Source organism: the organism of the source record quoted next, unplaced genomic scaffold, assembly GCF_019419815.1.
Source record: "Pyrus x bretschneideri cultivar Hongxiangsu unplaced genomic scaffold, Pyrus_bretschneideri_v1 Contig53, whole genome shotgun sequence".
In the NCBI taxonomy this organism is placed as follows: domain Eukaryota; kingdom Viridiplantae; phylum Streptophyta; class Magnoliopsida; order Rosales; family Rosaceae; genus Pyrus; species Pyrus x bretschneideri.
Genome location: NW_025999791.1, coordinates 2,251,738 through 2,279,659, shown reverse-complemented (window position 1 = coordinate 2,279,659; position 27,922 = coordinate 2,251,738). Strand labels below are relative to the sequence as shown.

Sequence of the window (27,922 nt, the reverse complement as noted above, 5' to 3'; positions counted from 1 at the left end):
TTGTGTAAACCCTTAACTATTAATGAGAACTCCTCTACTCCGTGAACGTAGCCAAAACTTAAGGTGAACCACGTACATCTTGTGTTTACTTCCCTATCTCCATCTCTTTACATATTTAGCCTCACTAGTGACCGGAGCAACCGAACGAATGTCACAAACTTAGCACTTTAAGTTGTTCCAAAGTCTTCACTGATTTTGTGCATGAACAGACTTAACAAATTCTGATGTCATTAAAACGCACAACACTTATTATTCCAATGCATCTTATTGGTTTTCAAATCGATTTCTCGAAGGCCTGCCTCCCACATCAATGCTTCCAAGGAAAACAAACAAACTAAGAGAAATATTTAATATTAACAAAGATTAGCAGACAGGTTTTCACCTCAATCCTTTTATGCATGGGGTACCATTTAAGATTATAAGAACGTAAGAGAATCATACGAAATGATTTCAGCTTGATTTCTCAATTCCAACAGCGACGGGGAAGGAAGATGGTAGGCATAGGGAGTAAAGCTCTTAAAAACAAACATGAGCAGGAATTAGCTTTCCTGGATTCATAGTGTTGTTGGGATCTAATGCTGCTTTTATTCTTTTCATTGTCTTCAAAGCCTCCATTCCCAGTTCTTGCTCAAGATACTGAAACCAAAAACGAGAATCCATTTAGAATAAAGAATACTCCGTCTTCAACCTATATTTCATCATATACCAAGTCTGTTACTCGTAGCGCCCAAAGTCCGTCTAGTTTATTTATAACTTTCACTATATAGTATTTATGCTTCTGATTTAACTATCTGTGCCGACATATGCCTCCCACAACATTGGCCAGAAACGGCAGTTACCAAGCATAACATTCATTTGGCTAATATATTTATGTATATATTCCAGATTCCAAAGCATATAAGCATGCCTATTTTAAATTAAACGGCTAGCAAGTCAACAGAAGACTAAGTACCTTCATTTTTCCTGTACCAACGCCATGTTCACCGGTACATGTTCCTGCTCAGTTTTCAAATACCAACTTTTAGCACCCTAACTCGTCGACCATTGTGTTATAATAATATATTGGGTAGCGAAATATGAAAACAATTAGCTAACTTGATAAGATCAACTGTTGTTTATTACATGTAAAGATACTATATTAACAAACTTAATGGAATAATAAACCACAATATAGAAAGAATCCAAAAAGGATAACCAATAACAGCCACATTGCATGTTACTTCAACAATGCATTGACTTGGAGAGTAGAGAAATTCTAAAGAATTCCAGGATAGTCCATACCTTCCATTGACAAGGCAGTATGGACCATAAAATGGTTCAGTCTCTCTGCTTCTCGTCGATGTTCTTCATTGTTAGGGTCAAAGAGAATAAATGTATGGAAGTTCCCGTCACCAGCATGAGCAATAACTGTGCTGTTGTTAGGAAAAATTAAAAAAAAAAAAGCACACTGATAGTCAGCCCATTTAATCCTCCATGCTATTTGCGAACCACAACATATTTCATCATCGCCTCTCTACTGAATAATAGGAGTACAGTTATTTGATCAGATATTACCAAACAAGTTCTGATGCATCCAGCTGTTCTTTGGTCCTTGATATCAATTCTGCAAGAGATGATAAAGGAACACATACATCCTGCATATATGAAAAGTAAGAATTAAAAAGAACCATTTGAACTTAACAAAACAGCCAGAAAAATATCATTCTAGTAACCCATTAACTAATTCTTAGAATTTATAATACTTCCATTCTTACAAATGATGAGGATTAGTAGGCAAAAAAATGGTTGAAACTATCAGGAACTCGAATGAAAAACTTGACAATTTTTAGAATGTAGGATTCCTAAAAGTTATTGTTGTCGGAGCAAACAAGCATGTTCAACAAGTTTTTAACTATTAAAAAACATTATGCAACTGTGTGAACAAATGCTAAAAGCTAGAAATTTTTTCAGATCCATTGATATCAACTAACCGTAATCATTGCCTCAAAATTAGGCTCCATTGCAAAGCATGCCCAGAGTGCCTCCTTCCTTATCTACATGTAAAAGAGAGAATTAAATAGAGAAAATGAAAACAAGGACGAGTTGGATCAAGCCTCTGGCTTCAATCTATCAAAGAACTCAACCATCTTTGTTGGAAGTATGGTATTACAACAATTTGAAATCGAGTAGCAATTTAAGCTGTAAGATTGGACAATAACTGCAGCTAGGAACAGAGTTCCATTAATGGAAGTGGCTAGCAGCCACATATTTATGATGCAGAACTAATTTTGATGCCAATTAAGTGATACAAGTAATAATTGCAAATGGAGCGACTATGTATTAAGTATACGTGAAACAAAAGAAAGTAAGTGCCTTTAAAGGATACCAGGAGATAATTTACCAACTAATACAAGAAAGGACTTCCATCTATTTTTCATACATCTTTTCCATTTATTTATCATACACCCATTAAGTATTCACTACCTTCCAGAGTTCCTTTTTAGCTTCAGGGTCTTCCGCATAAACAAAGTCTGAGCCATTGTGTTCAGAAACAATCTGTTGAACTATATGGGTTTGCTCACGGGAATATGCCTCTAAAAACAGAAAGAAAATAAATCACGAATTATAACAGGTAGAAAGAAGGCAGAGGGCACTAAATGGCAGGAAGTCAACAAACCAAGCCTTTTGTCCCATGGAAAATACTAGTTCTTTGCATTTAAAACTAATTATTCCCTGCTCAGCATATTCAACTAGGACTGATAAGAAAATCTGGCAAGACCTTTGAGAAAATTATCCATAAATAGTTTCCTTTCACAAGGCTTGGAAAAATTAAACAGCATAACATTTTATTAAAAAAAATTTATAAAAAATAAAAAAAGCATTCTACTACACGGTATATGAAATATCTAGCCCATTTCCAATTATTAATATGGAAGAAGGCAATCAATCACAGCAATTTGGTATCCTCTTGGACATATTCTCTTGTTTCCCTCTTTTTTCTTTTCTTCTTACCCCCATTTATTTCAGCAAATAATGATGACTAGGTGCTGGTATAGCCCTCCCAATCACTAAACCCACAGTTGCCAAAATATGAGGCAAACACAAACCTTTAGAAGACAAACCAGTAAACCACCATTATGTACTTATCATAAATAAGCTGTGATCCTACACCTAAACAATTAAATTACTTCAGTCAGGACTCATAAACAATCATGAACTGCCAGATTGCTCCTCATTTTCCTTGTTGTGTCAAACCATCAATAGACAAGATTTAGACAAAGATATGTTTTTTATATGCAGTGCAGTTATCTCAATGATTAAGATGTTCTCCTTTCTGGAAATGTATTTAGCCAAAACAAAATCAAAAAACAAAAATAAATGAGAGACAAGATGAAAAATAAGAGACCTTATTTTACCTGTGCCTATAAATTCGAATATTAAAGTTGGAGTTTCAAGAAAATTCTTCCCATTCGCAATGTTGATTGCCCTCACTTGAACCTCATCCAGTAGTTCAACCCGTGAAACCTAATGGTTATGAAGAAGAACTCTGTCAAGAAACTGAACTATGAATTCAGATACGTAATATGCACCTAAAACTCTACCTGAATGCCCGACAGCATAGTAGCAATAGCAACATCTGCTGCATCCTTAAATGAAGGGAAATTACACATAGCAACCTACAATTTAAATTTATATTAACAGAATGAATTACAAAAGTATACCCTGCAAATGTAACTGTAATTCGAGATAATGTAAACATCTAGAAGTAATCAACTGAAAGACAAAAATCATACAAGAGTCCAAAGAGGTCATGATGTTCAAATAAATTAAGCTTATCAGTTATAGGAATAGACCTATCAACTTACCACTGAGTATTGGGGAATTTTCTGAAGGCGTAGAGTGACTTCTGTTATTACACCAAGTGTTCCTTCACTTCCAATCACCAGGCGGGTCAAATCATACCTATGATGTGCAAAAATTTTAATGTTCACAACATGCCTGAGTTGGGGAGAACTACTCAAAGATCAACCACATAGTTATAAAATAAAATAGAATAGAAAACAAACCCTGCAGCACTCTTTCTAGCACGAGATGCAGTCTTAACAATATCTCCATTTGCAAGAACTACCTGGAGGATAAACAACATAAGAAATACAACATTACAAATTTGAGTCAAGCATCAGTCAAGATAGTTGACAAACCTTGAGACTTATGACATTATCACGCATGGTTCCATACCTACATGCCAAAAACAAAATCATTTGAATCAATATTAAAACTAGATCTATGAAACTAAATTTTACATGGAATCATTGATAGAATAAAAAAACAAAAGTGCAAAATGATAAGATAATCACACTATTAATTGTATATAAGTTTAAAATCAAAGGCATCTATTACTCAAATAGTATCTGTCAATACTTAATACAAAGAAGGAATCATTCAATTCCAAATGCATCGATTATCTCGAGACGTTTGCTCTTTTGGACAACCTAAACTCAATTCCATACGATACATTCTGTCAGTTGCAGCTAACAGATCTTGGTCACTGCGTCAGCTCAATGTCAAAAGGGCCTTTTTTCATGGAGACCTCCACCAGGTTTTCAAGCTCAGGGGAAGGAAAGGAAAGTTTTCAGGTGAAAAAAGGCGATATATGGTCTCAAACAGTCTCCTCAGGCTTGGTTCGAGATATGAAGTTTGGTTATGACGAAGATCGATGGGGCTGCTATTTGGTAACAAGAGAGAGAGAGAGAGAGAGAGAGAGAGATCTTAACATGATCAAAACTAAGTGGACAGCAGGATCAAGAAAGTCTGGAAGACTCATGTGAAAAATCTTTCATTCATCATTGCAACTTTCCAGGTCTCATTGATTATTATTCTGAAATATATCTTACATATTGTGTATATATATTAAATCTCCTATTTGTTTATTTTGGATATCCCAAGATTCAGGCCATCACACGACACATATTAACAAATGGGTAAAACTAGGGTGACACCATCATATGTGCTTAGACCAATAACCTCAACAAGACACACTTGAGTAGGTGATTAAGGTTTTCTTTTGTTAAAAGTAAAGGCTACGGTTTAAAGCCTAGTAAACAAGGTTAATTAGCACTACTTAGCAAGCCAAAACTCTATTATTCAGTTAAATTTGCAGGTACACCAGTAGGTAATGTGTATAAGGTCATTGTATCCATAAAATATTTAAAAGTTAAAAGAGCAGAGCAATTACCTAACAGCTAAGGAACCAGAGCAACGTGTCGCGCACATTCCTCCAATTGTTGCACCAGGCCCTGTATGTGTACAAATACGAAACACATGAAAATTTGACTTAGGAGAGAACGAGGACAAATTGTGGTGGAAAGAAACACATCAAAACAAGTATGTTGTTACCAAAGTTTTAAAAGGCGGGGGCATGGCCGAGGCGTCCAATGGATAGCCCAGCCTAGGCGCGAGGCATGAGGCGTGAGGCAAAGCCTCACGTAACCTAAAATTTTAATATATATTGTACCTATATAAGTATATTTATAACAATATAATAATATGTAAAAACAAATATAACTATAACTAAATCAAAGATAATATCATCTTCTTTATTACTGAGTCTAGTTGTACTTGGAAACTATGTCATTTAGTCTCAAAATTTTATAATTATTTATTTTATTGTAAGCAAGTGTAGAGAACTTCAAGGAAAATAAGGATGAATGGTCACAATTATAGGAAAATTTCAAGCAAAATAAAGGCTGAACGTTGCAATTATAAGTATTTAAAAGTAAATAAAGGCTAAGTGAAGTAGTTATAGGGTATTTAAAATGATATAAGCAATAATTATGGGAATTTAAAGGAAAATAAAGGGTTGAGTGGGGTACTTATAGGGTATTTAAAATGAAATAAATGGCGAAAGTAAAGGGTTGAGTGGAGTATTTATAGGGTATTTAAAATGAAATAAAGGCTGAGTGGAGCAATTATTATGGAAATTTATGGGATTTGGAGAGAGAAAGTCTCTCCTTCTTCTTCGTTGAAACTAGAACGGCAGAAAACATTTAAGAAAACCTGGATTTTGAAGAAAAAAAAGTCCAGATGAATGCCCTGGACGCCTTGAGGCACGCCTCCGCCGCCTAGACGCACTCCGGCGAAGCCTTCCGCCCACTCCTTCAAAACAGAGGCAGGAACACCGACGCCCAGCTTCAGAGGCCGCCTAGGCGCGCCCTGAGGCAAGCCTTTTAAAACACTGGTTGTTACTCTCGGTGTATTAAGTGAAACTAATACAACAAAAGATAAAAACGAACAATTACATTAACTTAAGGAGCATACCTTCAATTATCAATTTATTATCCATGTACTCAAGGCTACATGGCAACACCAAGGGATAGTACTTACAAACAAAAATTTTAAAGATCATAGAAAATGCACATTAAACAGTAAACTGGTGATAAACACATATCATTGAGGACTGAAATAAAACAATATTATCCAAGTGAGGTTTTTGGTTAGCAACAATATACTTAGTAAACAGAACTATATTCTAAATTATCCATTCTTGTGGTTTGTTTCCAGCCTGGCTGTAGAAAGATAAGGTACTAGGGTCAGATTAACTTTTAAGCAGTTAAGCAAATTTAAAGTTTTAAACAGTGTTTCTAATTCCTACATATAACAACCACCAAAAATCATTAACTCCACCCGGAAAACACAAACCTATAATCTTCTTTGGGAATCTGAGGGTTAGAAGAAATGGTCTCTTCCATACGAACATTGCATGTGAAGAAAATCTTTATGTGCAATCTCTCTACCTATGTATTGAACTGATCTACAATTCTATACCAGCATGTAAGCATGGACAGAAAAGGCTAGAGCTCAATTGGATCGATATTAGACAAGATTTTCACAAATGCAAGACTCCAACTTGACAATGTATTAAATATCTCTTCTAACAGAAATAATAGGTAGAGAGATTAAGGCACATAAAGATTCCAATCTCCGATTCAAAAATCTTGAATTTGTAAGATGAAACTTTGCCATGTCAAACTGATCTTGAAATTGTCGAATACACTTTAAACCACAATATTAAAAGGTAAAAAATTTATCCTATAGGTTGTGAAGCAAGAGAGCACCAAATTCACATATGCATTAAGACAAACTAAAGTAGTATTATCAGAGAATTCTTTAACACATGCATTGCCTATATACAGCTACTGATAAGAGTTTTTCATTCACAATGCACCACTGCTACGAATTATTTGAAAAATTATTCAAACAGTATAGCGAATAAAACTGAAAACAACTTATACATCCAGGGATATATTACATTGTCTGATAACTTGTGCACAAAAAGAAAACATAAAAGAAATTTACCTGGATCCAGGGGAAAAAATAGACCATAAGGAGCCAGGTATTCATTAAGCTCCATCCATCCAATCCCAGGCTCAACAACAACATCCATGTCCTCAATATGTAATGCTTTAACATGCTAAAATTTGAAACAAAATGGGGGGAATATCAGGAGGACAGTACAAAAGGGAAATGTACACAGAGGGATATGAATTAGACACACTCATAGTATAATCTAGCCTAGAAACTTTTCTTTTCTGTTGTGAATTTGTCCGAGGGAAAAGGTGATATAGGCTAAACAGAAAGCATCTGCTCCGGGTATATGTTCACAACTGAAGACAATTCGGCGCTTTACTAAGAAATTTACAAGTAATCATTCTACAACCTTTATTAGTTGCATAAATGTGATTACTATTATGAAGTTTACTTATTACAAAATATAAGGACTGACACTTGATCAACCAGCAGAAGAACAAAGTGATATCTTGAAACAGAAAAAGAAAGTTCAATATTATTCTAATACTAAAATGCACTGGGTGCATATACATACATTCATTAATGACATGTCAATGCAAACACCTCCATTGGGAGACAAGGTGTGACCCTCAAGGGATGTAGCTCCGCCATATGGTACAATTGGAACCTGTTTTACGAACAAAAGCGAAATCAGTTCATTACATCTACAGGGGAATTTAATCATCCCAAAACCTGTGAATCTAAGAAATCACATACACAAGATAAGATGTGGGCTTAATCATATGTTATTCTCAATCTGGAAGTTCATGTGAGAAATTATATTCACTATATTATTGGGATCACAAACCAAAATTATAAACTTTAAATAAAGAACAATCCAATGGAAATATGAAGTTTTAAACATAGAAAAGCATAAGCTGTAGCACAGATTAACAGAAAGGTAGGAGGGAAAAAAAACCTTTAATCCTTTATAGAAGCTTTTATGGAAGGAAAAAGAAATTCAGACCTTGTGCTTGTCGCATGACTTGACTATCTTAGAAACTTGCTCTTCAGACCTGAAAATCATGAATCCAAACACATTTTGTGGAGGAAATCAGAATTAAGTACATAATATTACATGAAGATGAAGGGCATATCTTTGCACGGAAACTATCATCACATGTGGAAGAGTTTTCAATCTAAAGTTGGCAGTCGTGAAGCATAAAGGAAAACGCAATATGCAGCTGGCATTGAAGCAAATGAAGCAAGCTTCTCACCTCGGAAACACAACGATGTCGGGAATATTAACCGCTTTGTGAAAGCTGTTCTGCGGTTTTCCATGGTTATACCTCTCCTCATAATCCATTGTCATGTTATCCTATAAAAATCATCAAATACAACTATCGATTTATAACTACCATCATAGACCCAGACAAAAACACCAACAGGAATTTTCAAATTAAAGAAAGAGAACAATGAATTGAACAGATTGCCAAATTGGGTTAATGCAATACTTGACAAACATCCTTCAATTCATCAATAAGCTCTTGTGGGACTTCCTTGCGCAACCCTTTAACAACAAACTCGTTGCTGTGTGTGAACATAGAGAGAGAGCCTATAACAATCAATACCAACAATAACAAAGAAAAAGCTTTCACATTTGATCGAAATTAATGAAATTTACCGAGAATTTGCATTGGGGGCTTCACAGAGTGATGGGTCCGACTGGGGGCGGAGGGCAAGCGATCCAGCTGAGACTGCGAGTGCGACCGGAAGCAGCGAGCTCGACCAGAAGAGAAATGGGGTTTTCGGGCTCTCGGAGTTCGTTGTATTTTGGGCTCTCGCCAGTTTGGTGGACATGGATGTTAGGAGGGCGGAGGAGGTGAAGAAGAAGCGCTGTGAGGAACGGCGGAGGCGAGAGAACCACGACGCCATGGCCATGGCGGTCTAGAAGGTACAGAGATTTTGTTGATGAAATGCAGGAACGGACGAAATTTTAGTGTTTGATTTGATCATAAACAACAAACGAAGAGGTATAATTGCCCATTCTGCTTGTTGTCAAAAAGCAAAACCTCGTGCTTGTCAAGTGGGGTACCTTTCTTTGGAAAAGGTCCAACGTCGGAACTTCCCTTCTTTGACTGGAGTGTTTGTGATTGCAAAAGTAACAGGTAGGAAAATGGAAATCTGAGAATTATTGCATGCATGACGCCAATGGCGCCGGCTGCGATATATTTTCACCATGCGCAATTATAGGTCGGCCACATTTTGATCAGAAATTCTCCCTTGCGCATGCGGGTTGTGCATAATGGATTACGCATAATCTGTTTTGACAATGTATTGACAAATATATAAATATTGCATCATCATTATATTGTCATTATACTATCAATATGTTGTCGATACATACGGATCATGCACAACCCATGTGTATGGGTGCGTAGGAGATTCCTAACTTCAGGTGGACCACATTTCAACATAAGCCATGATTCTAACGTAAGCCATAATTTCTATTTTGCATTGAATTTAGGGATTCGGAATTTGGGCTTCTAAATTAGGGATTCTGAAGCGAATTTAGGAATTTTTTTATCCAGTGAGTTTTGCTTACCAGTCCCGATCTCATCCAAAATACCGAAAACATTTCGGAAATCTTGAAATTCAAGAATACTCAATTTCAATTCGAAATCAGTCCTCAGATTCCTGTCCCAAAAATAATCGATTTGGGATTCGGTATGCCTTTTTCAGTTCGGCATCCTATATCGAACCAGCCTTAGCTAAAACAACCCAAAGCTCTATTTTCACTTTCTAACCGAACTACGTCTACTAACCAAAATGGAGAATGAATTTCCTATAGTATCCAGTCAATTCCAAAAAACCCCTTAAAGCTTTAACAGAAGTAGGAATAGGCCATTTGGATATAGCATCTAGTTTTGCAGGATCTGCAGCAACTCCTTCTTGAGACACAATGTGACCCAAGTATTCCACCTTATCCCTCCCAAATGCACACTTGGACTTCATAACAAATAGAGTGTAATTTTGTAGAGTATCAAAGACAACTCTCAAATGTTCCATATGAGATTCCCAAGATGAACTGTATACCAAAATGTCATAAAAAAAAAAGACCAGAAGAAACTTCCTCAGGAATGGCCTAAAAATCTCTTTCATTGAACACTGAAAAGTGGTTGGAGCATTAGTTAAGCCAAATGGCATAACTAAAAACTCATAGTGGCCATCATATGTCCTGAAAGCTGTCTTTTCAATGTCATTAGGATGCATGCGAATCTGGTGGTAATCGGCTCGAAGATCCAATCTTGAGAAGTACTGAGCGCCAAACAGTTCATCTAGCAATTCATCAATAAGAGGTATAGGGACTTTGTCCATAATGGTGATCAAATTTAAACCCCTATAATCCATACACATTCTCTAAGTGCCCTCTTTTTTCCTAACCAAAATAACTGGAGATAAGTAAGGGCTATTACTGACCCTTATGAACCCAGCTTGCGATAACTCATTTACACACTTCTCTATTTCAGACTTTTGAACAGGACCATATCCATATGGTCTATTATTAGGAGGCTTATGTCCCTCAACTAATGGAATTACGTGATCATGAATTCGATGTGGAGGCAAATTGTTAGGTGTTGAAAACAGTACCTCATATTCCTCTAATAATGATTGCAAACTCTGTTGTTGTTGCACAGTGAGATGTTGGAATTGATTGTCACTGACAGAATGGTCTCCAAATTGCACTTGAACAAGCTCTATCTGATATAACATTGCCCCCACTGTGCTTTCTTGTTGAAGAAGCTTCTGCATTTGCATAGCTGTAATATCCTTTATTTGGTGCAATGTTAGACCCGGGGCTAGTAATACAAAAGGTGTGAGAGCCTTTCGAGAATTGCATGTATAGCTTTTCGAAATCCCATAGTATTCGAGCAATAGTTCTCAGCCATTGGACTCTTAGTACAACTTCACAACCACCCAATGAAATCACATAGAGGTCTGTTGTACAACTATAATCTTGAATCTTGATAGTTGTTTGAGCCAAAGTCCCCTTTATAGCAACTCGACAATGATCAACCTTCTGACAGTATTCATAGCTGGAGATCTAAAAGTAGGTGGAACATAAGGTGATTTATGCAAAGATTTCACCTTGAGATCTGATATCTTGGCGTTTATTTGTTGAGCGAAGGAAGAAGCTTCAAGCACGTCTTTTGGTTTTAGGAGCTTCACATTGTGGCGTAATACTACCTTAAGACCCCCAATGAAGCAAGATTTGAGAAGAGTAGGGCTTATATCCCTCGTGCGATTTGACAATATGCGAAACTCGAGAATGTAATCTCGAAGGGTTCCCGTCTATCTCAATTTCACCAGATTTTCAGCAAAGTCTTCGAATTTAGAGGGTCCGAACTCTAGGCATAGCTCCTTCGTGAAGTCGTCCCAATTTGGGAAACCCACTGAAACCATTGAAGAGCTTCATCTCCATGTGGAAAGATGCCATTTTTACCTTCTTCAAGTCGTCGATACCAAAGAAATCGAAATAGTGCTCGGCTTTGTAGAGCCAACCCAAAGGATCACCTCCTTCCATAAATCTGGGAAACTCCATCTACAAGAATGGCGATTGAACATGTTGGGTCGAATTCTGACCAAAATTAGGGCCAATTCTTTCGTAAAATTAGATTGACAAGCCTAGAGATTGACTTCGACTTTATAATTAACAAGTCTTACATTCGACTCTTTATGCAAAGATACTTGTAAGTTGTACTTCTGAAATTTTAGCCGAGTACATATTTAATGTTATTGGTCTATAACTTTTCCTTTTTGGATGAATACTAGCAACTCTATCTGAACCAGGGAAAGGACATCTGCCGAAAGAATCTTAAAGGCAAGTTATTTCTTTACATCTGTTTTGTTTCTGGGCCTATTTTTCTTTAAATTTGCATGCGACTGTCATGTGCATTCTTTGTATTTTGACTAATGTTAGTATAGGATAATTTTTTAAACTTGTTATAAGTGTTATAAATTGAATTCTGGGCCAGATATTGTTGAAAATGTAATGATTGGTCATACTTTGATACCAGATGAACGTATTCAATACCGTATTGGGTACAGGTTGACACTCTGCAATAATCGAAGGACATGTAAACTTGTCTTCTTCATAGGCAATTACTTCATGTTTCTTAGTTTAGGTTGCTGATACGAATATTTGTGGAGCTTCATTGATTTGTTTTACTGAATTTATCCTAAATGTGTATGTGGAGCTTCATGTTACTTAGTTTAGGTTGCTGACACGAATATATGTGGAGCTTCGATGATTTGTTTACGGACATGCTTGTTTCCCGGCTCAAATGTTCTGATTCTTATGTTCTTAAGCAGCAACAGAGGTGTTTCGAAACTTCAGTAGACGTCGTTGTTTACTTGAACAAACAATACGAACTTATAATTCCAGTTGATATGGGAGGAACAAGTTATCAGTTCAATAATCTGTTTAGATTCTAGTTTTAAGTTTTTCAACGAGAATAGTCCCTGTAATCTTATCTTTTGTATGTAATTTTGATGCATGAGCGTGGACTAATTGTGGAGGGGAAGGTTTGATTAAACCAAAGTGCTGCTGGATCACATGTTTGTTATCTGCAGGCAGGGCAAACCATACAAGTTAGTGAGAAGCTCCCGTCAAAACAATTTATTTCAACAATTTGGGCTTCACTAAACATACCTCTGTTGCTGCTTAAGAACATAAGAATCAGAACATTTGAGCCGGGAAACAAGCATGTCCGTAAACAAATCATCGAAGCTCCACATATATTCGTATCAGCAAGCTATTATATTCCTGCATTTTGTGATTGAAGCATGTATGTTCCTATTATATTGCTTTCTTGTCTCAGCAATGGAGGAGCATCAGAATAATCAAATGATAGATTTTAAGAGGATTTGATAAATGACTATGGCTTCTTAGGTTTTTATTTTTGTTACCCAAATGAATGCATCGGTATTTGCCTAAACATGTCATTGCTGTTGGAAACATTCTCTGTGCTTTCTTTGGATTTCAAAGTATTGACCTCTTAATTCACTTGTTGCTAATGTCATTTGGGGTTTTTAGTTGTGATATTTTATTGCTTTTGAGGTCTTCAGTTGTCAGCGTAAAAGAGACAAAGTCATCGAGTATATATTTTTAACTCATTTCTTCTTTTATGAACTTTTCCCTAAAGAAATATGGCAAAAAAATCGCTGTTTAATGTTTCTTCAATATTTATACACATTTTGTTAATTTCATCTATATAACAGGAGTAACAGGTTGGGGAATCATGGTGAATCACACCCATTGGTTTATCCATGACTCAGTTAATTTTCATGACACAGCCGTACTTTGTGTTCAATGTTCTAAAAATCCCCATCAAGGTGCTAGGCGGCTAGCCATCATCCCAATTAATGCCTAGACGTTTGAAAATTAAGAAAGGGCGCCTAAACCTGCTGAGACGCCCGCTTAGACCGCCTATGCCGCCCAGACCCGTCTAGACACTTGCCTAGGTTGCAACTCACTTAGATAGAAAGTAGATAACCTTCCTTTTGCATTTTATTGTTTCCAATAAATTGTAAGACTTATTGAACACTTAAATAAACACACATTATATGTTTGCTCCCCATGTTTTCATTATGTTTCAATGCTTCATAATATATATGTCATTCTATTTTCTAGTTTATGATGAAATTATATATATTTTAAGTATAAATAGACACTTATTTACACGAAATACAATAGATTTACTTAAATCCGCCTAGGCATTAGGCCCCGACCCACCGCCCGACTAACGTCTAGCGTCTTTTAAAACCTTGCTTGTAACTAAAGCAGTTAAGATTGTTTGTCTTTGCGCCCGAGATTCTGTGTTCAAGTTCCTCTCCCCCAAATATCGATCGCATAAGAAAAGCAAAAGTTAAAACATGGGATAAATAATTTAATGGAAAGACATTAGAGAGAGGAAGAAATGGAAATAGAAGAATGAAATTTAAGGAAACAACATGAAGTTTGGACTTCACATCCCATCCAAATTTTCTTTACTACCAGCGCTCGTTTACATTCGACTCAAACAAACATCGTTTACATTTCTCTTTGAACTAGATACCAGTTACTAGAGGTTTTTGCACTCTAACTCACTGCTTGTCGCAGGACAAACCAAGGGTACATGGAAAGAAGAGGGATAAATATCTGGGAATCACTCAACCAAGGATCATAGAATCACTCAACCAAGGGCAACATAATCACTCACGTCGCTAATCGTGGCTTCACACCAACCCAAACGGTTGATTTTAGGAGAAACACTCGCTTTAATTGCACAAGGCAAATATATTTTCAATTCAATCAAGTTTGCCAAATGCTTGTATTACATCATAATTTAAAGGAAATAAAGAGAGATTTTTCAGTGTGTTCAGAACATGGGCACATACGTCATATGTTATATAATAAGTGGAGAGACACTTGAAAACAAAATAAAAAAAACTTATCTTCACTTGTATAATAACATATGACATATACGGGACCGTCCTGTATTCCGAGCACATTGAAAAAATCTCTCTAAGTAAAGATAAGGAAAGCATAAACGTTACAATTTCCTAAAAGACTCTCATCTTAATCTAAACTGAGTTAACAAATTTCGATGTCATTAAAACACACAACACTTATTATTCCAATGCATGTTATTGGTTTTCAAATCGTTTTCTCCAAGGAAAACAAGCAAAACTAGGAGAAAAATTTAATATTAACAAAGTTTAGCAGACATGTTTTCACCTCAATCCTTTTATGCATGGGGTACCATTTAAGATTATAAGAACGTAAGAGAATAATACGAAATGATTTCAGCTTGATTTCTCAATTCCGACGGCGACGGGAAGGAAGATGGTAGGCAGAGGGAGTAAAGCTCTTAAAAACAAACATGAGCAGGAATTAGCTTTCCTGGATTCATGGTGTTGTTGGGATCTAATGCTGCTTTTATTCTTTTCATTGCCTTCAAAGCCTCCATTCCCAGTTCTTGCTCAAGATACTGAAACCAAAAACGAGAATCCATTTAGAATAAAGAATACTCCGTCTTCAACCTATATTTAATGACATAATGAATATAGACCAAGTCTCTTACTCGTAACGCCCAAAGTCCATCTGGCTTATTTGTAACTTTCACTATATAGTATTTACCCATCTAATTTAACTATCCGTGCCAACATATGCCTCCCATAACATTGGCCAGAAACGGCAGTTACCAAGCATAATATTCATTTGGCTAATATATTTATGTATAGATTCCAGATTCCAAAGCATATATAGGCATGCCTATTTTAAATTAAACGGCTCGTAAGTCAACAGAAAACTAAGTACCTTCATTTTTCCTGTACCAACGCCATGTTCACCCGTACATGTTCCTGCTCTTGTCAAATAACAACTTTTAGCACCCTAATTTGTCGACCATTGTGTTATAATAATACATGGCTAGCAAAATATTAAAAGAATTAACTAACTTGAGATAAGATCAACTGTTGTTTATTACATGTAAAGATACTATATTAACAAACTTAATGGAATTAATAAACCACAATATAGAAAGAATCCAAAAAGGATAACCAATAACAGCCACATTGCATATTACTTCAACAACGCATTGACTTGGAGAGCAGAGAAATTCTAAAGAATTCCAGGATAGTCCATACCTTCCATTGACAGGGCAGTATGGACCATAAAATGGTTCAGTCTCTCTGCTTCTCGTCGATGTTCTTCATTGCTAGGGTCAAAGAGAATCACTGTATGGAAGTTCCCATCACCAGCATGAGCAATAACTGTGCTGTTGTTAGGAAAAATTAAAAAAAGCACAACCAAAGTCAGCCCATTTAATCCTCCATGCTATTTGCGAACCACGACATATTTCATCATCGCCTCTTTACTGAATAATAGGGCTACAGTCATTTGATCAGACATTACCAAACAAGTTCTGATGCATCCAGCTGTTCTTTGGACCTTGATATCAATTCTGCAAGACATGATAAAGGAACACATACATCCTGCATATATGAAAAGTAAAAATTAAAATGAACCATCTGAACTTAACAAAACAGCCAGAAAATTGTCATTCTAGTAACCCATTAACTAATTCTTTGAATTTATAATACTTCCATTCTTACAAATGATGAGAATTAGTAGGCAAGAAAATGGTTGAAATTATCAGGAACTCGAATGAAAAACTTGACAATTTTTTAGAAGGTAGGATTCCTAAAAGTGATTGTTGTAGGAGCAAACAAGCATGTTCAACAAGTTTTTAACTATTAAAAAATATTATGCAACTGTGTGAACAAATGCTAAAAGTCTAGAAATTTTTTCAGATCCATTGATATCAACTTACCGAAATCATTGCCTCAAAATTAGGCTCCATTGCAAAGCATGCCCAGAGTGCCTCCTTCCTTATCTACAGGTAAAAGAGAGAATTAAATAGGGAAAATGAAAACGAGGATGAGTTGGATCAAGCCTCTGGCTTCAATCTATCAAAGAACTCAACCATCTTTGTTGGAAGTAAGGTATTACAACAATTTGAAATCGAGTAGCAATTTAAGCTGTAAGAGTGAACAATAACTGCAGCTAGGAACAGAGTTCCATTAATGGAAGTGAGTAGCAGCCACATATTTATGATGCAGAACTAATTTTGCCCAATTAAGTGATACAAGTACTAATTGCAAATGGTGCGACTTTGTATTAAGTACAAGTGAAACAAAAGAAAATTGTAAGTGCCTATAGAGGATAGCAGGAGATAATTTACCAACTAATACAAGAAAGGACTTCCATTTATTTATCATACATCTTTTCCATTTATTTATCATACACCACTTAAGTATTCACTACCTTCCAGAGTTCCTTTTTAGCTTCAGGGTCTTCTGCAAAAACAAAGTCTGAGCCATTGTGTTCAGAAACAATCTGTTGAACTATATGGGTTTGCTCACGGGAATATGCCTCTAAAAACAGAAAGAAAATAAATCACGAATTACAACAGGTAGAAAGAAGGCAGTGGGCACTAAATGGCAGGGAGTCAACAAACTAAAGCCTTTTGTCCCTTGGAAAATACTCGTTCTTTGCATTGAAAACTAATTATTCCCTGCTGAAGAAGGCAATCAATCACAGCATTTTGGTATCCTCTTGGACATATTCTCTTGTTTCCCTCATTTTTCTTTTCTTCTTACCCCCATTTATTTCAGCAAATAATGATGACTAGGTGCTGGTATAGCCCTGTCCGATCACTAAACCCGCAGTTGCCAAAACATGAGGCAAACACAAACCTTTAGAAGACAAACCAGTAAACCACCATTATGTACTTATCATAAATAAGCTGTGATCCTACACCTAAACAATTTAATTACTTCAGTCAGGACTCATAAACGATCATGAACTACCAGATTGCTCCTGATTTTCCTTGTTGTGCCAAACCATCAATAGATAAGATTTAAACAAAGATATGTTTTTTATATGCGGTGCAGTTAGCTCAATGATTAAGATGTTCTCCTTTCTGGAAATGTATTTAGCCAAAAAAAAAAATCAAAAATCAAAAATAAATGACAGTCAAGATGAAAAATAAGAGACCTCATTTTACCTGTGCCTATAAATTCGAACATTAAGGTTGGAGTTTCAAGAAAATTCTTCCCATTCGCAATGTTGATTGCCCTCACTTGAACCTCATCCAGTAGTTCAACCCGTGAAACCTAATGGTTATAAAGAAGAACTCTGTCAAGAAACTGAACCATGAATTCAGATACGTAATATGCGCCTAAAACCCTACCTGAATGCCCGACAGCATAGTAGCAATAGCAACATCTGCTGCATCCTTAATTGAAGGGAAATTACACATAGCAACCTACAATTTAAATTTATATTAATAACAGAATGAAATTACACAAGTATACCCTGCAAACGTAACTGTAATTCGAGATAATGTAAACGGCTCGAAGTAATCAACTGAAAGACAAAAATCATACAACAGTCCAACGAGGTCATGATGTTCAAATAAATGAAGCTTATCAGTTATAGTAATAGACCTATCAACTTACCACTGAGTATTGTGGAATTTTCTGAAGGCGTAGAGTGATTTCCGTTATTACACCAAGTGTTCCTTCACTTCCAATCACCAGGCGGGTCAAATCATACCTATGATGTGCAAAAATTTTAATGTTCACAACATGCCTGAGTTGGGGAGAACTACTCAAAGATCAACCACATGGTTATAAAATAAAATAGAATAGAAAACAAACCCTGCAGCACTCTTTCTAGCACGAGATGCAGTCTTAACAATATCTCCATTTGCAAGAACTACCTGGAAGATAAACAACATAAGAAATACAAACATTACAAATTTGAGTCAAGCATCAGTCAAGATAATTGACAAACCTTGAGACTAATGACATTATCACGCATGGTTCCATACCTACATGCTAAAAACAAAATCATTAAAATCAATATTAAACTAGACCTATGAAACTAAATTTTACATGGAATCATTGATAGAATAAAAAAACAATAGTGCAAAATGATAAGATAATCACAGATTAATTGTATAAAGTTTAAAATCAAAGGCATCTGTAACTCAATAGTATCTGTCAATGATTAATACAAAGAAGGAATCATTCAATTCCAATAGCATCGATTATCTCGAGACGTTTGTTCTTGTGGACAACCCAAACTCAATTCCATACAATTCATTCTGTCAGTTGCAGCTAACAGATCTTGGCCACTGCGTCAGCTCGACGTCAAAAGGGTCTTTCTTCGTGGAGACCTCCACCAGGTTTTCAAGCTCAGGGGAAGGAAAGGAAAGTTTTCAGGTGAAAAAGGCGATATATGGTCTCAAGCAGTCTCCTCAGGCTTGGTTCGAGATATGAAGTTTGGTTCTGACGAAGATCGATGGGGCTACTATTTGGTGACAAGAGAGAGGGAGTGAGAGACAGAGGAGGAGAGAGAGAGATCTTAACGTGATCAAAACTAAGTGGACAGCAGGATCAAGAAAGTCCGGAAGACTAATGTGAAAAAATCTTTCATTCATCATTGCAACTTTCCAGGTCTCATTGATTAATATTCTGAGATATATCCTACATATTGTGTATATATATTAAATCTCCTATTTGTTTATTTTGGACATCCCAAGATTCAGGATATCACACGACACATTAAAAAATGGGTAAAACTAGGGTGACACCATCATATGTGCTTAGACCAATAACTTCAACAAGACACACTTGAGTAGGTGATTAAAGATTTTCTTGTGTCAAAAGTAAAGGCTACGGTTTAAAGCCTAGTAAACAAGGTTAATTAGCACTGCTTAGAAAGCCAAAACTCCATTATTCAGTTAAATTTGCAGGTACACCAGTAGGTAATCAAATGTAATGTGTATAACGTCATTGTATCCATAAAATATTTAAAAGTTAAAACAGCAGAGCAACTACCTAACAGCTAAGGAACCAGAGCAACGTGTCGCACACATTCCTCCGATTGTTGCACCAGGCCCTGCATGTGTACAAATAGGAAATACATAAAACTTTGATATAGGAGAGAACGAGGACAAATTGTGGTGGAAAGAAACACATCAAAACAAGTATGTTGTTACTCTCGGCGTATTAAGTGAAACTAATACGACAAAAGATAAAAACGAACAATTACATTAACTTAAGGAGCATGCCTTCAATTATCAATTTATTATCCATGTACTCAAGGCTACATGGCAACACCAAAGGATAGCACTTACAAACAAAAATTTTAAAGATCATAGAAAATGCACATTAAACAGTAAACTGGTGATAAACACATATCATGAGGACTGAAATAAAACAATGTTATCCAAGTGAGGTTTTTGGTTAGCAACAATATATTTAGTAAACAGAACTATATTCTAAATTATCCATTCTTGTGGTTTGTTTCCAGCCTGGCTGTAGAAATATAAGGTACTAGGGTCAGATTAACTTTTAAGCAGTTAAGCAAATGTAAAGTTTTAAACAGTGTTTCTAATTCCTACATATAACAACCACCAAAAATCATTAACTCCACCCAGAAAACACAAACCTATAATCGTCTTTGGGAATCTGAGGGTTAGAAGAAATGGTCTCTTCCATATGAACATTGCATGTGAAGAAAATCTCTACCCATGTATTGAACTGATCTACAATTCCATACCAGCATGTAAGCATGGACAGAAAACACTAGAGCTCAATTGGATCGATATTAGACAAGATTTTCACAAATGCAAACTCCAACTTGACAATGTATGAAGTATCACTTCTAACAGAAATAATAGGTAGAGAAATTCAGGCACATAAAGATTCCAATCTCCTATTCAAAAATCTTGAATGAAACCTTGCCATGTCAAACTGATCTTGAAATTGTCCAATACATTTTAACCCACAATATTAAAAGGTAAAAAATTTATCCTATAGGTTGTGAAGCAAGAGAGCACCAAATTGACATATGCATTAAGACAAGCTAAAGTAGTATCATCAGAGAATTCTTTAACACATGCATTGCCTATATACAGCTACAGATAGAGTTTTTCATTCACAATGCACCACTGTTATGAATTATTTGAAAAATTATTCAAAACAGTACAGCGAATAAAACTCGAAACAACTTATACATCCAGGGATATATTACATTGTCTGACAACCTATGTGCAAAAAGAAAACATAAAAGAAATTTACCTGGATCCAGGGGAAAAAATAGACCATAAGGAGCCAGGTATTCATTAAGCTCCATCCATCCAATCCCAGGCTCAACAACAACATCCATGTCCTCAATATGTAATGCTTTAACATGCTAAAATTTGAAACAAAATGGGGGGAATATCAGGATGACAGTAGAAAAGGAAAATGTACACAGAGGGATATGAATTAGACACACTCATAGTATAATCGAGCCTAGAAACTTTTCTTTTCTGGTGTGAATTTGTCCGAGGGAAAAGGTGATATAGGTTAAACAGAAAGTATCTGCTCTGGGTATATGTTCACAACTGAAGACAATTTGGAGCTTTACTAAGAAATTTACAAGTAATCATCCTACAACCTTAGTTAGTTGCATAAATGTGATTACTATTATGAGGTTTACTTATTACAAAAATTAAGGACTGACACTAGACCAATCAGCAGAAGAACAAAGTGATATCTTGAAACAGAAAAAGAAATTTCAATAATATTCTGATACTAAACAGCACTGTGTGCATATACATACATTCATTAATGACATGTCGATGCATACACCTCCATTGGGAGACAAGGTGTGACCCTCAATGGATGTAGCCCCGCCATATGGTACAATTGGAACCTGTTTTACAAACAAAAGCAAAACCAGTTCGTTACTTCTAAAGGGGAATTTAATCATCCCGAAACCTGTGAATCTAAGAAACAATATACACAAGATAAGATGTGGGCTTAATCATATGTTGTTCTCAATCTGGAAGTTCATGTGAGAAATTATATTCACTATATTATTGGGATCACAATCCAAATTATAAACTTCAAATAAAGAACAATCCAATGGAAATATGAAGTTGTAAACATAGAAAAGCATGAGCTGTAGCACAAATTAACAGAAAATGTAGGAAAAAAAAAAACCTTTAATCCTTTATTGAAGGAAAAAGAAATTCAGACCTTATGCTTGTCGCATGACTTGACTATCTTAGAAACTTGCTCTTCAGACCTGAAATCATGAATCCAAACACATTTTGTGGAGAAAATCAGAATTAAGTACATAATATTACTTGAAGGGCATATCTTTGTACGGAAACTATCATCACATGTTGAAGAGTTTTCAATCTAAAGTTGGCAGTCGTGAAGCATAAAGGAAAACGCAAAAGCAGCTGGCATTGAAGCAAATAAAGCAAGCTTCTCACCTCGGAAACACAACGATGTCGGGAATATTAACCGCTTTGTGAAAGCTGTTCTGCGGTTTTCCATGGTTATACCTCTCCTCATAATCCATTGTCATGTTATCCTATAAAAATCACCAAATACCACTATCAATTTACCACGATCAACATAAACCCAGTTAAAAAACTAACAAGAATTTTCAAATAAAAGAAAGAGAACAATGAATTGAACAGATTGCCAAATTGGGTGAATGCAATACTTGACAAACATCCTTCAATTCATCAACAAGCTCTTGTGGGACTTCCTTGCGCAGCCCTTTAACAACAAACTCGTTGCTGTGTGCGATCAGAGAGAGAGAGAGAGCCTATAACCAATCAATACCAACAAGAAACAAGAAAAAGCTTTCAAATTTGATTGAACTGAATGAAATTTACCGAGAATTTGCACTGGGGGCTTCACAAAGTGATGGGTCCGATTGGGGGTGGAGGGCAAGCGATCCGGCTGACACTGCGAGTGCGACCGGAATCAGCGAGCTCGACCAGAAGAGAAATGGGGTTTTCGGGCTCTCGGAGTTCGTTGTATTTTGGGTTCTCGCCAGCTTGGTGGACATGGAGGTTCGGAGGGCGGAGGAGGTGAAGAAGAAGCGCTGTGAGGAACGGCGGAGGCGAGAGAACCACGACGCCATGGCCATGGCGGTCTAGGAGGTACAGAGACTTCGTTGATGAAATGCAGGAATGGACGAAATTTGGGTGTTTGATTAGATCATATGCTTGGTGATTCTAGTTTTATCTGACCACTGAACTCAAATCAAAATGTCAACTTTTTATTTCATGCTCTGAAAATTTGTCTTTTTAACTTTTCACAAGCGTTAAATTTTTGGAGGCAGATTGTCTAGCCTCGGGTTACCGTTACCTTCCCATCCTCTTTTATTTGTACGGTTACAGTTAAGTTATATTAATATTTTATAGAGATTTTTTAGTATGGGTCTAATTTTATAAGGCTGTTTTGAAAGGAGTCCACTAGTATTACACCGTCCAAGGTGGGGCCTAGCAAGTATAATATATCTCCGCATCAGTTATTTAGATGTCCATAATTTTCAAACGAATTAGAGCACTTGCCACGGTGTATTTTTTGAAATGAATTTGCCAGAATCCGACGATTTTGGGGGCACTGAGTTTATCTCGTCGATTCCAATGATTTTGAAAAAAAAAAATCTTCCCTATTCCTGCTTGTATAATTTAAATTCGAATTATGAGATGGATAAATATGATTCCTGCAAACAATCAATGCAAGCAGGAGTTTGGGTTTTGAAGGATATTCATACCTAGCGAACTAGTATGGTAATATGCACCTGTTTTATCTTTTCATCCTTTGTTGTTGGTTGCTTTTGTTGTCTACCTATATGAGTGGGAAGGAAACCATAGTTTTCCTATTAGGGTGGAGGTATAGATTATATATGCACTTGATTTGAGACATTTTTTTAGGTGAAATTGGGTTTATAATATTGATTCGGGCTAAAGATTTTTAAACCAGGATCAATAGAAGTTTGAGCCTTGAGTTTTTAAATACACGTTAATTGGGTTGGTGGGTTTTGTGGAACAAGTAGCTTAATAGCACCTTTTGTTTGTTGTGTTTTAGTTGTTGTCTACCTATAGGGTGGAATGAAAGTAAACTACCTGTGTGAATTGAATTTTTTGTATCTTTTTACGTATCTGAATGGGTATTGTGTTTTTTCTTTGATTTGAGAATTGAGTTTTTATAACTGATTTGTTGTCTACCTACATGGGTGGAATGAAAACAGCAAATAAAAATGGAAAATTTCAGACGCCTAGAAAATTACAATTTTTTTTAGCAGTGCATTGGTGATTAAAAGCAATATTAGCCCTTTGTATCTCATTGATTATCAGAGAAGACAACATGAGCTTGAAGAACATAAAACAAAAAGGATATCAGTAATCCATATTCAAAAATTATTATCAAGATATCCTACCGCAGAAGATGACCGAAACGGAAGAATGAATTTTTTTTTTATGGATAATTAAAGATGAATATATACACAATTTGATTGATGATACAAATAAAGAACATGGAAAAATAGGAGGGTAAAATAGTAATCACAACGCAAACAAATCAACTTAATCAGAAAAAAATGCTGACATAGAGTCCTAGTTATTAGACCTAAATAGAAAATAACTAAAAATTGGACTAATCTTAATGTTAGGCTATAAAATTGGACTTATTTCAAGTTACCCCTATTTGATATTCCTATTGCTTTTTGTCTTATTATCTTTATTAAAAAATCAATATAAAATGTTGATGTGACTTAGCCATGACCGTACAAATAGGAGGGGATGGGAAGGGCATGGTAATTGGAGGGTAGACAATCTACCTCCTAAATTCTATGACTACTCTTTTTTGAATCACAGCTTGTTACGCGCGACTTACACGTTTTAAATGTATTTATATGCATGAATTGACAAAAAAAAATTCAAATATTTGAAGTAAATAAGTAATCTTAGATCATGCTAAAAAAAACACCTCACAAACCAATCAAAACAGTTGAATTTACATAATAAAATCAATCATTCAATTTTCATCTACATTCTATTGAATTTACATTAACAATAGAGAAAATAATATTTAATAAACAATTAATTGAATCATATTATTGCTAGCTCATTGTGAGTCTAAGCCCACCCTTCTCTCCTTTAGTGTAGATAATATCGTTTGTTCAAAAAAATAAAAAAACAATCATTTGACAAATAATTTAATCACATTATTATGTGTGTGCAAAAGACCTTTTTTTATAACTGGTATTACACGTATCTTAAGATGTTTTAAAAGTGTTTAAAAATAGATAAAATAATATTTAATTAATAACTGATTGAATCACATTATTACCAACCTATTGTGAGGTACTAATTTAAAAAATGTACAAAAAGAAATAATTATTAAAAAAAAATACTATTAAAATGGCGAAAATACCCTTGCATTATTTTGGGCTTCTTTTGATATATATATATATATATATATATTTTTTTTTTTTGGAGCATTTTTGGAATCACGTCGTGCTATGCGCATTGTGAGCCTAAGTTCACATAATAAATTCGATCTTTCAATTTCCATCTATATTTTATTGAATTTACATTAAGAATAGAGGAAATAATATTTAATAAACAACTGATTGAATCATATTATTGCTAGCACATTGTGAGCCTAAGCCCACCCCCTTCCCTCTCCCCCTTAGCGTAGATAATATTGTCTGTTAAAAAAAAACAATTATTTGACAACTAAGTTAATCACATTATTATGCACGTGCAAAAAACCTTTTTTATAACCAGCATTACACGTCTCTTAAAATATTTTGAACTTGTTTAAAAATAGACAAAATGATATTTAATGAATAACTGATTGAATCACATTATTACTAGCCTATTGTGAGGTACTAAAAATTAAAAAAAATAAAAATTGTACAAAAAGAATTAATTATTTAAAAAACACTGTTAAAATGACGAAAATACCCTTGCATTATTTTGGGCTGCTATTATGCTAGAAAAAACCCCTCACAAACCAATCAAAGCAGCTGAATTTACATAATAAAATCGGTCTTTCAATTTCCAACTACATTCTATTGAATTTACATCAAGAATATAGAAAATAATATTTAATAAACAACTGATTGAATCACATTATTGCTAACTCATTATGAGGCTAAGCTCAACTCTCTTGCCCTCAGTGTAGATAATATCGTTTGTTTAAAAAAAAAAAAAATCATTTGACAACTAATTTAATCACATTATTATGCTTGTGCGAAAGATTTTCTTTATAATCAGCATTATACGCTTCTTAAGATGTTTTGAACGTGTTTAAAAATAGAAAAATTAATATTTAATGAACAACTGATTGAATCACATTATTACTAGCTTATTGTGAGATACTAACTAAAAAAAAAAAAACTGTACAAAAAGAATTAGTTATTAAAAAACACTATTAAAGTGACGAAAATACCCTTGCATTATTTTGGGCTGCTTTTGGAATTTTTTGTTTTGAGGACATTTTTGTGTATTTTTAAATCACGGTGTGCTACGCACGACTTACACGTTTTAAATGAACTTATATATGTGAATTGACAAAAGGAAAGTCAAATATTTGAAGTAAATGAATAATCTTAGATCATGCTAAAAAAAAACCTCTCACATACCAATCAATTGTCACGTCCCGCCCCGGGGGGACCACTTCCCGGGCCCACTCCACCACCGTAGCACGATATTGTCCGCTTTGGGCCCCGACCACACCCTCATGGTTTTGTTTCTAGGAACTCAGACGAGAACTTCCCAGTGGGTCACCCATCATGGGATTGCTCTCGTGCGTTACTCGCTTAACTTCGGAGTTCTGATGGAACCCGAAGCCAGTGAGCTCCCAAAAAGCCTTGTGCTAGGTAGGAATGAGAATATACATATAAGGATCACTTCCTTAGGCGATGTGGGATGTCACAATCTACCCCCCTTAGGGGCCCGACGTCCTCGTCGACACACACGCGACCAGGGTTAGGTTCTGATACCAAATTATCACATCCCGGCCAGGGGGGACCACTTCCCGGGCCTGCTGCACCACCGTAGCACGATATTGTCCACTTTGGGCCTGACCACGCCCTCACGGTTTTGTTTCTAGGAACTCAGACGAGAACTTCCCAGTGTGTCACCTATTATGGGATTGCTCTCGTGCGCTACTCGCTTAACTTCGGAGTTCCGATGGAACCCGAAGCCAATGAGCTCCCAAAAGGCCTCGTGCTAAGTAGGGATGGGAATATACATATAAGGATCACTCCCCTAGGCGATGTGGGATGTCACAAATCAAAGCAGCTAAATTCACATAATTAAATCGGTCTTTCAATTTTCATCTACTTTCTATTGAATTTATATTTAATAAACAACTAATTTGAATCACATTATTGCTAACCCAATATGAGGCTAAGCCCACCCTGTCACACCCTGGGCCGAAAATATTAATTTCGGGAAATGATATTGGTGATGGCCTAAAAACTTTGCTTTATTTCGCAGAATTTCGAATCACGATTCTTTATTTAAATCCTTAACTCCCTCTCAATAAACATAAACATAAACATAATTAATTTATAAGGCATGTGCTTAGGCTTTCTATTAAGTCAAAATTTACTTCTAATAACTCAACTTCTTAACAGAAATTAATTCTTGATCATTTAATTTTACTTATTTTATGGCTGCATCTAACATCTCGTTAGACTGCCTACGTACCCTAAACAGAGATCAAGTCATTCGTAGTAAAAGGGGGGGAACGGGAGTTCTTCCCGACCCAACCCGTGACAGCAATCCGCGCGCCAAATTGCGGCGTTCCACGACAAAATTTCTACCATCTGTCACTTGGAAATACCTACCTAACCTCTCCTCTACCCTATTCACCCAAAATTAGGAAAAGTTTAGTTGAAATTTGGTGGAAAACCCACCATGGGTGCCGCGGGTATCCTTGGCCAAAATCCATCAATTATGAAATGTTTTTCCTCCAATTACCACCATGAATAAACTTGCCTTGAGACCTAGAACAAAGCCCGAACAAACTGTAGGGGCGACGGAGCACCAGAGCTGACAATTCGAGGCCACTCATTTATAAGGTTTCCGACGGGTTCGGGGCAAATTGGAACCTTTCCAGTCCAAATTGGACTTGGCCATATGTATAAAGTTTGCTCTACTCTTTGAGATTTTCATTTCTATAATTTTTAAAAATAGTTGAATCATCCGACAAGCCGGGACGGCTGGCC

General features: G+C 35.8%; 2 protein-coding genes across 4 annotated transcripts; both read right to left on the bottom strand.

Annotated features, from left to right (window-relative positions):
* Positions 1–335: 335 nt before the first annotated feature.
* LOC125470874 (D-lactate dehydrogenase [cytochrome], mitochondrial-like) lies at positions 336–9,395 on the bottom strand. Its single transcript, XM_048570613.1, has 18 exons — positions 8,951–9,395; positions 8,781–8,856; positions 8,544–8,644; positions 8,294–8,342; positions 7,862–7,954; positions 7,336–7,450; positions 5,216–5,276; positions 4,182–4,218; positions 4,047–4,108; positions 3,846–3,942; positions 3,582–3,656; positions 3,396–3,504; positions 2,464–2,573; positions 1,971–2,033; positions 1,555–1,634; positions 1,282–1,412; positions 953–996; positions 336–636 (listed from the first exon to the last, which is right to left on the bottom strand). The coding sequence occupies exons 1-18, from the start codon at positions 9,205–9,207 to the stop codon at positions 517–519; spliced, it is 1,680 nt and encodes a 559-aa protein (XP_048426570.1). The 5' UTR covers positions 9,208–9,395; the 3' UTR covers positions 336–516.
* A 5,521-nt stretch (positions 9,396–14,916) lies between these two features.
* On the bottom strand, positions 14,917–22,949 carry LOC103968083 (D-lactate dehydrogenase [cytochrome], mitochondrial). 3 transcript variants are annotated; one of them, XM_048570611.1, is made up of 18 exons: positions 22,563–22,945; positions 22,388–22,463; positions 22,152–22,252; positions 21,910–21,958; positions 21,491–21,583; positions 20,965–21,079; positions 19,720–19,780; positions 18,671–18,707; positions 18,535–18,596; positions 18,334–18,430; positions 18,066–18,140; positions 17,880–17,988; positions 17,138–17,247; positions 16,644–16,706; positions 16,226–16,305; positions 15,958–16,088; positions 15,629–15,672; positions 14,917–15,299 (listed from the first exon to the last, which is right to left on the bottom strand). In XM_048570611.1, exons 1-18 carry the CDS (start codon positions 22,817–22,819, stop codon positions 15,180–15,182), a joined length of 1,680 nt encoding a protein of 559 aa, XP_048426568.1. In that variant the 5' UTR covers positions 22,820–22,945; the 3' UTR covers positions 14,917–15,179. The 3 variants fall into 3 exon arrangements, 2 of the variants coding, with proteins under 2 accessions (XP_048426568.1, XP_048426569.1); XR_007253253.1 differs by having other exon boundaries at positions 15,253–15,299; positions 15,629–15,703; positions 22,563–22,949; XM_048570612.1 differs by lacking the exon at positions 21,491–21,583 and having other exon boundaries at positions 22,563–22,947.
* Between the last annotated feature and the right edge of the window lie 4,973 nt (positions 22,950–27,922).